This window comes from Aptenodytes forsteri, unplaced genomic scaffold (genome assembly GCF_000699145.1).
Source record: "Aptenodytes forsteri isolate BGI_AS27 unplaced genomic scaffold, ASM69914v1 Scaffold1, whole genome shotgun sequence".
Classification (NCBI taxonomy): domain Eukaryota; kingdom Metazoa; phylum Chordata; class Aves; order Sphenisciformes; family Spheniscidae; genus Aptenodytes; species Aptenodytes forsteri.
The window spans coordinates 6,113,473-6,127,642 of NW_008795035.1; the positions used below are offsets into that span (position 1 = coordinate 6,113,473).

General features: G+C 43.0%; 1 protein-coding gene across 4 annotated transcripts in view; it reads right to left on the reverse strand.

Annotated features, from left to right (window-relative positions):
* Positions 1-1,008: 1,008 nt before the first annotated feature.
* ABHD2 (abhydrolase domain containing 2) overlaps positions 1,009-14,170 on the reverse strand; it is a 41,657-nt gene continuing 28,495 nt past the window's right edge. For all 4 annotated transcript variants that reach the window (XM_009276569.2, XM_009276566.2, XM_009276567.2 and 1 more), the window contains exons 7-11: positions 12,792-12,884; positions 10,988-11,101; positions 9,647-9,716; positions 8,680-8,764; positions 1,009-7,568 (exon numbers count right to left, since the gene is read on the reverse strand). In XM_009276569.2, the coding sequence (XP_009274844.1) occupies positions 7,372-7,568; positions 8,680-8,764; positions 9,647-9,716; positions 10,988-11,101; positions 12,792-12,884 (559 nt within the window). In that variant the 3' untranslated portion in view covers positions 1,009-7,371. The remainder of the gene's footprint in view (positions 7,569-8,679; positions 8,765-9,646; positions 9,717-10,987; positions 11,102-12,791; positions 12,885-14,170) is intronic.

Below are 14,170 nucleotides of genomic sequence, written 5' to 3' on the forward strand. Positions count from 1 at the left end.
ACTGCCAAGAAAGCCACACATTCCTTAGCTCAAGAGCCTGCTAGATACCCCATGCTTAGCCACCAAGCCCAGCCCCAGCAGACGTGAGAGCCAGGGCACTTGTTAGATGCTCCTGCTATATATATATATATACACACAGCAGGAATTGTTAATGCTGACTTCTCCCTGGAAGCTTTTTGTAGCAGCTCTGTCCTTGTTCTGTTCTCTGGAACACAACAGAGGTAGAGGAAGGCTCCAGCTGGAGGTGACAGTGGTGGCAGGGGCTGGCCCACCATCCATGTGTTGTCACATACAGCCCCTGTGCAGTCTTCCCGTTTATTTACTTGACACTGACTTCAGCTTTCAGTGCGGTTTTTGAGAGGTGGGCTCAGAAGCTGCAACTGCTGAAAGGAGTGAAAGGCAGAGAAGACATGCCCCCAACACTGCCACCCCTCTTGTCCTCCCCACCCCAGAAGTATGGAAGGAGAAGAGTGCAAGCTTGAGGTTTCTCCCTCAAGAGGGGGTCATTCACATTTCCTAGAACAATCAGAGCCCTTGCATTTACCACTAGAACAGCCAACTAGTGGGTCAAAACGTAGAGGCAACACCAGAGTTCATGAAACAGGAGTTACTGACAAAGGTTGTCCTGTCTGGAAGTCAGGGAGCAGCAAGCCAGCTCCTGCCTTGGTGTATACCACAGGGATATACGGACAGCCTTTCCCCAAGGCAGTCTTGGTTTGGACAGCACTAGTGAACAGAAACTACCATCTAATACTAATTCACACACAAGGGCTGGGGCTAAAGGATTGCTCTTGTTCCTCCTTTAGCTAATCCAAATCTCATAACTGAGGGAACATGTTCAGATATCCAGTGGCATTTTAATCAATATTACCTTGTTGGCCCAATATATGCCCACATCAGCTGACTCTCTCCCCACTGCAGAGGAAGTGAGTAAGAAGGCATAGCTGCTTTGCCTGTCGAGAGTGACAGCTGGACTTCATCACCCAATAACACTGCACACAGTCACTACATGTAGCACTGACTTCAATAAGTCCTTTATTTTTAAATAAAGAAATCCCACAGAATCAAAGATAACAAAATTACATTTTGTTTTGCAGTGACCTCCATTTTATACCACACAGAAGAACAAAAATTAAAGAAAAAATCAAAGACACTGTTTTATATATATTTATATATATAATTTTAAAGGTAAACATCAGCAGATATAGAAAAATTGCATTGCTAGTTGCAAATCATCTCCCCTGCAGCTGTCAGCTCCAGAGGATCTGACTCAGAACATGGCAGCGGGGAAGGTGTCTCAGTATACAAGCTTTTCTTCAGGGCAGCATTTAGAGATGGTTCCAGAGTACAATTCTGCCAATTTGAAGATATTTTCATAGCAAACTGCTCACCAAGAATATTAGAAATCACTCAGCCTGTTCTAACACACCTGCACAGGCAAAACAAGAAGGGCACAAGTCTGTTCTTCCTGAGGTCTCCACTCACCTCTTCGGCTTGGGATTTTCAGAGAAAGAGGTTATGCTTTCTCAAGAAGAATGCCTAGTAATCTGTCACTGGGAATTACGGTCAAGCAGTCAAGTAACACAATGAGAAAACGTGCTCCTTTGGAAAGCTGCTGACTTGGGCTAAGCAGTAGGGTTTGGTTATATCAAATACAAGTGGGTTTTGTTTGGCTTTTTTTTTTTTTTTTTTTTTTAAGACTTCCCAGTTGGCAGGAGCCAGGAAAAGGGTCAGCATCCCAGTAGAGCTTAGTGGAGATCCTAGAAGAAAGTTCTGTATCTAATCAAAGCTCTTGCATGACCAGAGAGAGACAATGCAAGCTTGTCATTCAGACAAAAGCAAAAAGGCTTTGTGTAGAGCCACCTTGTGGGATCAGGATCCTTACTGGCATTAAAACTGCCTGGGTTAGGCAAGGCCATTTGGTGAGAAGGAAGGACATGGCCTTTAGCGGGTGCAGGGCTAGAGCTTTTGGAGAGTGTCAGAGAGACTTGGAAAAGCCTGTTCAATACTAGCAGATCCAACCTGATAAATGCTGCCCTGGATTGCAGTGTTTGTGTCCATTGATTAACTAGCAAAACCAAGAATACAGATGTTCAGAATGCAACGGTTCAGGGTAACCCTAGAAACCCTTCCACCACAGCATGGAAAGCTGGCAACTGCTTTGACTCACTGATGGCACTTGTGCCTAAGCTCCCCCAACAGCAGAGAAAGTCCAGGCCAGTGTAACAGACACTCCCAGCAGTAAGGGTACAGTTACAAGGCACCCCTTCCTTGGGGCAGTGTTGCTCTGAGGCATTCTAAGCTCTGAGAAAACTCAAACTCCTCACACTAAGAAGAGCTGTTTGCTTTCCACCTAGAAGCCATGAAGGAGACACTGCTTTGAGTCACTGTGGCTCCAGGACCTACCCAACCAACAGATCCGCCAAAGGAATAAGGACGCATGGAGCAAGACTCAAACCAGAAACAAGATGCTCTTCACAACAAATGACTTACACATGCAGCACAAGGCTAGGGCCTTTTCTGGTCTCATTGAAATTCTTCACAGCCTTTTTCAAGAAGCTTCAGACAGGCATAATATTTCTCAAAAAACTTGGAAGCAATTCAGGTGACTAAACTGTTTGGCAATTAAATCCTGAAGTTGCTACTCTCTGCTTTTTCTTTTGAGATGTAGTCACTTCAGCAATTACCTCCAGCTACGCTGCTGGAGAGTTAATAGACATAAGAACTTTGGGATTGTAAGGTAACAAGTCACATATTAAGCAAAGCAAACCCTCCTTCTATGACTCAATCCCTACTGCTAGAGGAGCAGAGAGCTGAAAATGATCCACTGCTTATATAAATTTTAAGCCTTAAAATAGACTGTAGCTAGTTGTAGGCTGCCCACAAAGGTCCTTTAAGTCAGCACACTTGTACAGTGTACATTGCCAGAGTTGTCTCACTACCTAGTGTCTGAAAACTCATTTACTAAAAAGCAAAGCCCCAAAAGCTCTGACAGAGCTGTTACTGAAGTCTCTAGATATGCTGATGTCAAGGGAGGAGGAGAAAAAGGGCAAGGCACCACGTGTCAAAGGGCAGTGGTCTAGGAACTTGTGACAGACCCAGGACAGAGGACACACAGGTAAGCTTGGCTAAATTCAGTACTTAAGCCAATAGCTCCCAACATCTTTGCTTAATGCCCTGTCTTTGTAACCTAGATCTTCATAAACAGGAACTGCAGAAAAACACTTAGGAAAAGATTGCAGGGAAGTTACAGTGCAACTACAACACTGTCAGACCCATCTGAAAACACCTTCAATTTAGAAGCTACCCAAGGGACCATTAAAAATGCTGGCAGATCTGATGTAGTGGAAGCTGCAAGTTCCTTGTGTTCAGTAAGAGCGAGTCCCAGCTTCTCACCTACAAGCTTCAGATCTCTCCAGACACTGAGGTGATGGTTAGACCAGCCTAACCAAACAGTAATAGTTCTGCAACTTGCTATCCGATTGAGAGAGTCCTTAGGGTTTATGTTCAAGTGCTACTTACATCCAGTGATGGGAGAGGTGCGTATACCACACGAGACTACCTGTGGAAGAGCTCTGCTAATGCTTTTTCTAACCCCAGTTTGAAACGAAACAGAGCACATGACAGATTCATCATGCTGTAGTCTTGAACTGCACTATCAGACTACACTGTAATGATATAGAAATGCACACTTCAACAACCTCATGTGTCTTGACAAGAGATGAAAAAGACGACTTCGCCTCTAAGACTTAAAAATTCAGATTGCATTTAAGGTTGAGTTCACTGGGCAAATGAAGGCCACCTGTCCACATCACAAGACTAGTATTGCCTTATTTTGGGAGAGAAGAGTATTTCAGATTAAGATTGGACAAAGTCCCATGCATCTTGGGGCACTGGCACTAGGTATCAGTTGCCAGTCACTGTCAGCAGCAAGATTTAATACAGGATTCCCTTTAGGTAACATGTACTGCAGCTTAACTTTCTCCTCTCCCACTTCCCCAAGATCTCTTTAAGTTACTGCTGCAAGTCTGACACCATGAGTCTTGCTTTGAAAGTAGCAAATTGGGTGGGATGGGGAGAATAGATTTTTCACTGCTTCCACCTACAACAAGCTTAGTAAGCTGAACCTCAGGCTTCAGAAGCCTTGCACAAACAAGCCACTGACAAAAGCTGCTCTTCCCCAATCAGGCTAGAATTAGTTGGTCAAGTCACAAGTGGTTTGAACCGCTGTAGATGCAAGTTCAGATGCAAGATGCAAAAACAGGTCAAAGAAGCAAGACAGATACCCATATTACTTCTGCAGTTGAGAGTTTCAGAAAGTGCACAGCATCAGCACTTCTGAAGTATGAAGGCTTGGGTTGCAGGGCAGGAAGGAGTATTCTTGAAAAGACCCTCCAACTTTAAAGCAAAATCTCTAATTAGACAAAGCTACAGCTCCTGCTGCTTTCAGAATTACCCAGTTGCTCACCTCATTTTAGGAGACTTGCTTAAAAACGGGTCATTGATCGACTAGCCATCTGCTGTAGTGAAATCAGTTTGAAATGAAGGTACATTTGATAAGAAGGTAGCTTCCTCATACCTCAGAAACAGAAAAACCCCTTTGAAAGCCTGGTCCATCAAGAATGGTCACCTTTACAAAACGGAAGAAAATTTTTTCCAAGAAAAAGCTGCTCAGGACAAAGCTCCACCTTCAGAGGGACTGGCATGACTTGGCCAAAAAGCAGAGGCTTTTTGCTTTGCCTCAGCATTAACCTTCCCAGACAGTACCAAGCCAGTTCTCACCCTCCTGACTTTCACATTCTGGGCCAGTCAACAACGGAACTGTTCTGCCAGTCTGGGGTCCTGGGCAGGAAGGCAGAGCTTCAGCCGCCTGGGGAGATGGGCAGAGCACCCCTGCTTTTGATAAGGCTCTCAAGTTGAGGAAGGCAGATATTTTGCTCTCGAAGGAGGTCAGACACACACTGACCTTTCTTTCATAGGTACCCACATGTTGGGTCATACGATGGGCTCTTCATTTCAACAGCAGTATTGGTACCAAGGACAGCTTCTGCTCCTCTAGAGCTGTCTGAAGTTGATACTCATCTCAGCACAGTAAAGCTGGATTGAGGAAGGACACATGAAGCACGGGAAGGGCGGTTTTGTTTCCTCAAGGCAGACAGCCACAAACTGTGTAAGCTACAGCTGTAGTATACTATGAAAGTTGAAACACTTCTAAAGTTGTAACCACTGGAGATAAAAACCATATCCCCCTACACACCTAAATTTATACTGTATCTATTTGGTGCGTACAAGTGTTGTTTACACTCTACTTCTGTTGAAGCGAGAAGATATTGAAGTCATATCCAATGAATATTACATGAACAGCTACTTAAGCAAAAATCTGAAATGTCTTTTATGACAGATTTTAGTGATATACAGATGCAGTATGAGTAAGAGGATAACAACATAGAAAGACAAGATACCCATCAGCTAAGAATATCCTTGCTAACTGATGCCCTAAAATAGTTCTTAAGGAACAGCCACAAGCATGGCCAAGTCTTGCTATAGCTTTACTTGGTCACATCTTTTCTTTGATGAAAAAAAGGAAACCTGGATTTACTAACAAGGAGAATGTGCAGATATCCACAGTTCATTGTAACAGGCCAAGGTGTCTGGCCTAAGGCAAACGAAAGGAATTTCCTGATATGATAATGCATCTTTGCTACAATAGTTAATTATTGCTTTATTAAAACAAAAACCCACTTCTCCAACCTACTGAAGTTCAGGGACAGGGCAGTCCAGAAGGCTCGTTCCCCTATATTACCAGACTGAAGTCTTGCAGCTTGTTTCACCCTTAAGCTATAAACTAAAGTGCCTGGAACACCGACCAAGGCTGAAGCAATAAAGTGCTAATTGATGTGGGAAGTGTGACAGGAAGAGTACTTCACTGACACTGTGATAAAGAAGTCCTAAGGATGGATTAATGAGACTACATTATTGACAGAACAAACAGTAAAAAAAAAAAAAAAGATTTTGACCACAAAGTTTCAGTCTCCAGATTGTCATGGGACAACTTTCCTTCCAGGGGATAGACTAGGGTCTTTAATAACCATCTTGGCACAGACCATAACAGCCACTTGAGGGAAAAGCACAAGTGAGTAGGCATCTTTCCTGCAAACAGCTTTTGCACATTAAAACTAGAAGAGGAGGTCTGGGTGTGGAAAAGGAATTCAAGTGAGGAAGAGCCCAGTGGCTTACTGGAGCCAGTAATCCTACAGCGTTTACATAGATATGGAAGTAGTTAGCCATGCAAAAATATCATTTTAGTTGCACAGGGCTAGAGACATCCAGTTCCCCATCAACTGTAAGGCAAGTCGTGTCTGAAAACCATTCGATGCTTTGAAAGCTAAGGGGAAGAATTTTGCTATGATTTACCCTGACATAAGGGGAGTAAATCTAAATAGATACCTTCCTCCCCAACAAATTAATCCCTAACAGAGTACATAATTCTCTACGAAATATTCTTAAAAACAGATTGAGCTCACAGAAAGATCCTGCAGATTCTTAATCTCCGGTTTCCATTTGGAAGCCAGAGCCAGCTTTAAAAAGCCCTGGGTCAAACAAAAAATCCAGTACTAAAAAGATGACTACATTTAAAGAGAGGCAAAGATGACAAGAAGGTGACTGATCTGGTCTTGGTGTGAGAACATGTTTACATAGAAACATTAACTGGTATTATCAGCCTGCAGCTTTTCTCTACTTGAAGTCCCAGCATAAAGACACCCCAATACACAGATAGCTGAAGCATGGAAAAGTTAAGTATTTTTAAACTGATTCACTTGTGTGTGTTCCTAGGAAGCAAAAGGCTTCCCTTGAGATGGTGCAAGGCTGGAACACCACTTGTAGTCAAGCATCTGTTGTTCCAAGCCACATTTTAGTGGCTTACAGACTGAACCACTCACCCGCTTGTGGCTTGGTACAGGGTTTTTCCAGCACTGGGACAGAGAACAGAGTCATAGTTACCCTGTCATCTACACCTAAACAAATGCTGCAGATCAAGTTTTTGACCAGCAGGTGAAGAGATTTTGACATTTGAAACTTCTGCTATATTAAAGCAAGCAGTCTTTAAGCTCAATAACCCTGTAACAAGTCTCAGTCAGCCACCTAATTTCTTCAAGCAGAGCAGTAAACTACAAACCCAAGTGACTATATACGCAAAGATGCTCTGACCAGATATTAACCTCTGCTTTAACTCCACTTTGGAAGAAAACATTGTGATCAAACCCCAGCCATAGGATATCAAGGAGAATGGAAACCTGAAGCAGCAGGTGAGGGAACAAGATGTTCCTAAAAGGGGAGATATACTGAAGTGATCCAGAGTCTTTGGGTCAATTACTCCTGGCCAGATACAGCCTGCTCTGTGTCCGAGCAGTGAGACTTTGTCTTCTCCCACTGGCAGATGGCATTGGCATACTGTACCACAAGCTTATCCATCCAGGTAAGAGGTTCTGGGAATAGTACAGACCCCTCAAAAAATCCCAGGTGGCCTCCATGAAGGGGCAGCACATGCATGACATTTTCACGTTTCTCTGTAAAACAAAAGGAGGCACAAAGTTCCAGAAAGTTAACATCTTGGAGCTGAGAATGAAACCATCTGAAGCTGTGATAATCAACTCTGCTCCTTTAGTTCACATGCTGTGCCAAGGATAGTCATATGTAGGAGGCAGAAATGCACTGACAAAGGCCATGGCTACTTTGAAGTCCAAAGCACATAACCTTACTGCTTCACAGAACAGGACAGTCTGCAGGAACCAGTCCCAGCCAGTACAAGAAGGTCGCCCAAGAAATGCTGTTGGCTGGGCCCTTACGGCAATGCAGGTATTGCTGTAAGAATGCCCATTCTTTAATGAATGAACATCTTTAACTCATGTACACCTTAACTAGGACTGTTTGCATCATGTCGAGCTGCACCAAAGCTCTGACAGTACATCAGCCACCTTCCTCCACGTACAGTGAGAAAATCCCTGTGCTTGCTTCTGTCAGAAGCAGCTGTGGATAAATTCTCTGCTCATAGCTTTCAACCAGGAAAAGAATGAACGCTGCTCCCCTCCCTGTGCATCCACTCTTTGTGTGACGAAGCAGCAGCCAGCTCCCTCTTCTGAGCTTCTATAAGTAATTTGCCTTTTTTTTCTTGGCTGAAGATAGACAGTTCACAGAACTCCTTTCAGGGGAGAGATCCTAGTTCAGTACCAAACAACACAGCTATGCATGTGCCCCCCAGCTCTTCATCAGCAAAGGGGGCTGTTCATCTGTACCTGATCAAGACTATCACTATAATAACCCACCTTTCTACTAAATCTCAGTGAGGAATGAAGACATGAAGAATAATTTTCTATTCAAGAATGTAACCTGCTGGCTATCAACACAAGCTCCATTCAAGAATGTAACCTGAATGTAACCTGCTGGCTATCAACACAAGCCAAAACAGCAGAAGGTGCCTGAAAGGACTCGAGTTCTTCCTGCTCAAGGTTAGCCTTGTTAGTTCTAGCAACTGATGATTTAAAGAGGCTTAGTACACCTCCCACAGGATTACAGATGTAAGGAGGCAAGTCAAGCTGCTTTGAAATCATGGATCATGATGTGATAAGGAAGCTGCAGGTACACAAATATGCACAGCTGGAACATACTGCTTCAACATACCTGAAAGAGCTCTTGGAATTGATAGAAGACTCTCATGCACAAGAGGGTCATCAGCAGCATTAACCAACAGAAGAGGAACACAGATCTGCATCAAGAAACATGGCAGAAAAGGAAAAAACACACACAGTAAGGGGTTGGTATTTAAGCTTCAGTCTACCAAGTGTAAAAGCATCTTAGCTTAACTCAATTAACACATCTTATTTCAGAATTGCCCTGTATCTGGAGAAGCATCAGAAAAGCAGAAAGCGTCAATATTTAAGGCTGGTGGCTTTTCACCAACGGAGTACTTTGCAGCACTTGATTTTATTTTTTTTTTTCAACTCAATTGTATGAAAGGGGCAGGGGTGCATCAGAGCAAACACAGATTGAGTCACAGATCTTCCCCATTCTCAGAATTCAAACAGCTACACCCATTTTTGCTCTGTATTGCTTTGCACATCAGGCAGCTAGTGCCAGCTCTGTTATGGACACCTTGGTTAAAGTCCAGGAAACTCCCTTGGAACACCTCCATCCTCTGGCTCAGTGGATCAAGGAGGAATTAATCTTCCAGTCCCGCTTCTGCAAAAAACTTTGGTTTGCTAAGCATCTGCCTGCCAGATAGCATCCTGAGTCTCTTCCACAGTATCTAGTAAGTCTTTCTTCCTCGAAACTGCAGCCTCTATGCCACCACCCATTTCCCACCTTATCCTCATACACTCAGAGCGGTTCAACTGAATGCATGGCTTTATCTAGATTCACTTGGGTGCTACTACCTGTCAGAGTTAAAGCTCTTAAGAGCCCAGAGCATTTAGCCCCAGTATTAGAGCTAGCGAGAACTGAAATCCCACTCCAATATACTGTGTCTGATTATTTTTGAAAATCCCAGCTAAGACAGCTGTGTCTAAGCATTAACAACAGAAACCGCAGTGCGTTTTCTCTCCAATAGGAAAATGAAGGTACGAGAGCAGTCTCTATTGCAAGAGCTTACCCTGTGCAAGTAATGCAGGCAGCTTTCTTCTTCATAGTATTCCTTCAAGGAACTGTAGCCATGGAACTTCCTGAAATAGAGAAGACCGTCATTGAAATAATCTGCTTCTAGTACCCATGTGATTCTTACTTTCAAGTGAGGACATATATGCAGAGATGGGAATGATGCCTTGATTTTCATGGACAATGCTTTTTTTTTTCTACCCAGTGTCTCTGCAAAACTCACCTTTGGCAGCACATGCCTTTATGCTTTCTGTGCTTACTCAAATATTGTGATAGCACGGGCAAGTTAAACATGCAAGTTGAAGCCTAGCAGTCTTCAGCACATTTCTTTTGAAGTATCCCATTTCACTTAAGTAATTATACATATGGAAGAAAGAAGTTGTTACGATCTTGTTCATCTTTACCTGAAAGTCTCTTCAAATACAAAACCACCACAGTTTATGAACCTCAGACATACTGGACAAAAGGGCCTGCCTACAAGCCACCCAGAATTCACTGTGGTTCCAGTTCTTTGCCAAATCCTTAGCTCTCCATCCCAAACCGAGAATTCAGTAAACCTATGCTCAAGTGCTTTTTTTTTTTCCTGACATGAGAGACATAGCTGTTGGCCCAAACTAGAAAGGCCTCAGGGATGAGGGACAAGTAGGGAGATTTCCCTAGGAATGGCTTTTAAAAAGCAGCCAGCAATACTCCCAGCCTGCCAAAAGTGTTACAGCTGTATAGCCAACAGTTTACAGCTTCATTTTGGAAAGGTGTCAATGCCTGATACGGAAGATGCCATGGTACGAACGCTGCCACTGAAGAAAGTGCTATGTTATTTTCAAGGACACGGGCAGTAACAGGCTACTGCTTAATAAAGCAGAGAGCTTAACTTAGGTGTTAGTATGACAAGTAAAAAAGGTTGTATCATCTCAGCCAACCCTAATGTTTATTGAGAAGGCAGGAGTGGGTTTTGGGGGGAAGGTTTGTTTCAAAATTCAAGCAGGGCTAAGGACATTCATTAGCAGTTCTGAGCTGCTTTCCACATTCTGCACTTTTTCTTTTGCTAGAGCTTGTGGCAGAGCTGGCCTCCTCCTACGTTATTGAAGGCTGCAGGTTCAGATTTACTGATAAATAAATGCCTCCTGGATGATTTTACAGAAGCTGTGACTGTCAATAGTAAGTTGTTTTTTTTTCTGGTAAGTTTTATTCAATGTGAAGGCAAGGAAGAATTTCTGAGGTTGTCAGCACTGTATTTCAGCAGATTCCTACAGGCACAGCAAGGGGCATGCAAGAGCAACGCTTGAAAGAGAAGGTACTTTCAGAGATCTACGTAGGATCAGAGAATCACCCTCCGTACCTCATAACGTTATCATCAATCTGCATAAGGGATGTTGCTGTATAGAGTTTGCTCAGATCAGCATCTGACAGGCTTTGTGGCTTCTTCATGTTGTTATCTCCAAAAAGAGCTTGCCTGAAAGAGTAACATCAAGAAAAACATCCAAATAACAACCAGGGCAGCAAAGCCATGACCTGTTCAAGGACAACTAAGTTTACCAAGTCTGACAAGATAAGAAGTGTGCTACATATACATGAGGCTTTCTTGGGAACAAGCACAGCTTATTTGTCCACCTCTCTTTGCAGCAAGGCATAGCAGAAACCCTAGCAGCCTCTTTATAGAAAAAAAAGTTTTCCCGTTATACTGAAAAACTGCGTGAGGGGCCTCTAAAAGGAATCTTCCCAGAACAGACAGCGCTAAGGGTATTTGCAACAGAGGCTGGGTTAGAGGGAGGGTCCTTTGGCTTCAGACCAAACGTGTGGGTGGCTCGGGTGAGAGCACTAGCAGTCCTGGGCATAGCATCTCCTTCATCATCTGGTCCTAAAGTCTCCCCAGCACAGATATTATGGTTAGCTCACACAGCAGAAATTACTTGGGGCATTACCTTAGCAGAAAACTATTTACTATGGACACTTGTCATAATTAGTTATTGCCCTCAGGAGAGGATGTGTTTCTTTACCAGAACAAACTGCTCCCCTAACAAATAGAACAAAAGCCACAAGTTGGAAAGGGGTTTTTATTCCCTTTCAGAGGCAGCTGCAGGGCAGAGTAGGAGGGAAGCTAGGTTTGATATGGGGGAGCTGCCTTAGAGCACAAGTGATTATCGAAAAAAGTTTACTTAACACACTTGCCTTCAAGCCAGCACTGGCTTTTTCTGGGTTACAAATTTAAGTATCTTTTAATGGGGACTTACCTAACTTCACATGTTAAATTTGGTCAAGTTGTCTAAATATTTGTCAATCTTGAATGAATTATGTGGATCATCCTACATGTCAGCTGCCCTAATTCCTTCCACAAGTGTTTTATACTGCACAGGGGTGTAAACAATGAACCAAAAGTTTGCAAGTGACACATGTTCTTAATTGGAATGGGTCTTAGATATTCCCCTCCTTTTCCCTCGAGTCAGGCAACTTCAAATGTACACAGATGAGGTACTTACACATTTATTGCCCTAGAAAGAAATACCCAGAGAACTTCTGATGGAGGAAGCAACATTGAGCATTTCACCTATTTAACAAACACGTTCTTTTGACATGTGAGAGCCACAGATCACAACAGCAGCACAGGGATCCTACAAGTACACTTGCACTCCAGGAAGAGCAACGCTAAGTATTTTGCTGGCTACATGCTCTTTCTAGAGGAACAGCTAGAAGCCAGACCTACAGTTTGACTTATTTGATAAGCAGCAGCCCCATACAGCAGATCTTGAAGATTAATCCTACCTCAGGTAGGTGGCAGAACATGAGGCTCCTTGAATAGGGAATTCTTTGGCTAGAAATGAAACAGATGCAGAATACTCCACTTTGAAGTATAATTTCAGTGTTTTCCTGTGTGCATCTTGTTTATTCATTAAGCAAGTCTCCTCGGAAGGCAAAAAGACAACAAAGCCTGCTTTCTAACAAGATCAAAGCTTATTTGTATATTTTTATGGTATATGAATGAGATTGACATGGGCTCCCCTTCTCTGTTGGTTCATCTAGAGACCACCAAGCAAGGAACTGGCGCATAATCTTTCAGGAGTCCTATTTTAAAGGACCAAGAAGACAAATCCAATATAACAATTGACCCAATCAATACTATCAGTGTAAGTGATGTACTGCAGTACCTGTGAGAAAGGATGATCTTCTTCATGTTGTCTGCCATGAGGAAGTTATAAAATCTTCTACATTGATCCCATTGCATGAAGGTTTCCTGTGCCCTACAAAAAACACAGTGCAGAACAACCAAAGCTGTTAATGGAGATCTTGAAAGATCAGATTAATACACTGTAACATCCTATGGCAGCCTAGAGGCTATGTAAACAAATCTCCAGGCCTTCCCTGCCACGGCTTAACCTTTTCCAGGAAATGACTTCCACTTCGATGAAGTTTGGTGGTATCAGAAAACAAATCTGCAGTCTCATTTTGCACAATGCAATTAGCTGTTTTGATCAGAGCATTTAAGAGCCACCAATCAAGATCTGCAACACTGACAAGAGGATTTTAGTATCCTTTTACATAAGTTGAATGTAATTTACCTAATGGGACTACCAAGGAAAGGACTAAAACATGTTGCTGAACAAAGTGTTGTCTATTGTGTATATTAGCTCTGCAGAGGAAATAATTTGTGCAGATGTTTCCAATATGTACAGGGACTATTATTGTTTTAGCTTCATTGGCAGGAGCTGTAGGAGTAAATACTAGTTGCAGCTGCAAGTGGCATCTGAGTTGAAGTCTTCACCTATTCTCAAAGCAGAATAACACTTCACAGCTTATCTGTTGTTAAAACAGAATTAAAGTCATCCAGACTTTGTGAGCCCTGCCAGCTTTGCTATGCAGGGTCATGGGCAGGTTATAGCTTTACTCTTAGCAGGGTTTGCTGTTACTGAGGAAACACACTATCATTTACTGAGCAACCTAAGAATGCTGGGAGCAGTTTCAGCTACTGAAGTACTCCGACCACTTAAACATTAACATACCATGAGAACTACAGCGGATTTAGCATGACCTCCCAAGCCATAACCTGCAAGTCCCCTACCAGAGCAAAAACAAGCTATGTTTTCTTGTAGTAAGCCACACTGGAGTATGGAATTTTTTTAAAAAACTTCCTTATCTTTTTGTCTAGCCAGACTACACCTACCATATTTATGCCAGGGCAGGGGAATGAAGGAAGACAGGAAGATGCACATTTCTTTCTTCCCAAAAGATTTTCCAAGCAAGCCTTTTAAGTTATTACAAGACATTTGAAGTTAAAGCTACTACATTTCCCTGCAGTTCCTGTGGTGTACAGTAGTACTCCTAATACAAAGAGCTGCAAGCACTGAAAAAAGGCAGCTTCCGGTATTTTGAGGACTGCACAGATTTCAAAGCTGAGGACTCTCCCCACAGCCTGTAGCTATGGTGAAGATGCATTCCACAAGATCAAGAAGCAGAATCAAGCCTGTGCAGGCAGAGATTAAGGAATAAGGAGACGTGTCCCTGTTTAGCCTCAGGGAACAAATTCCCC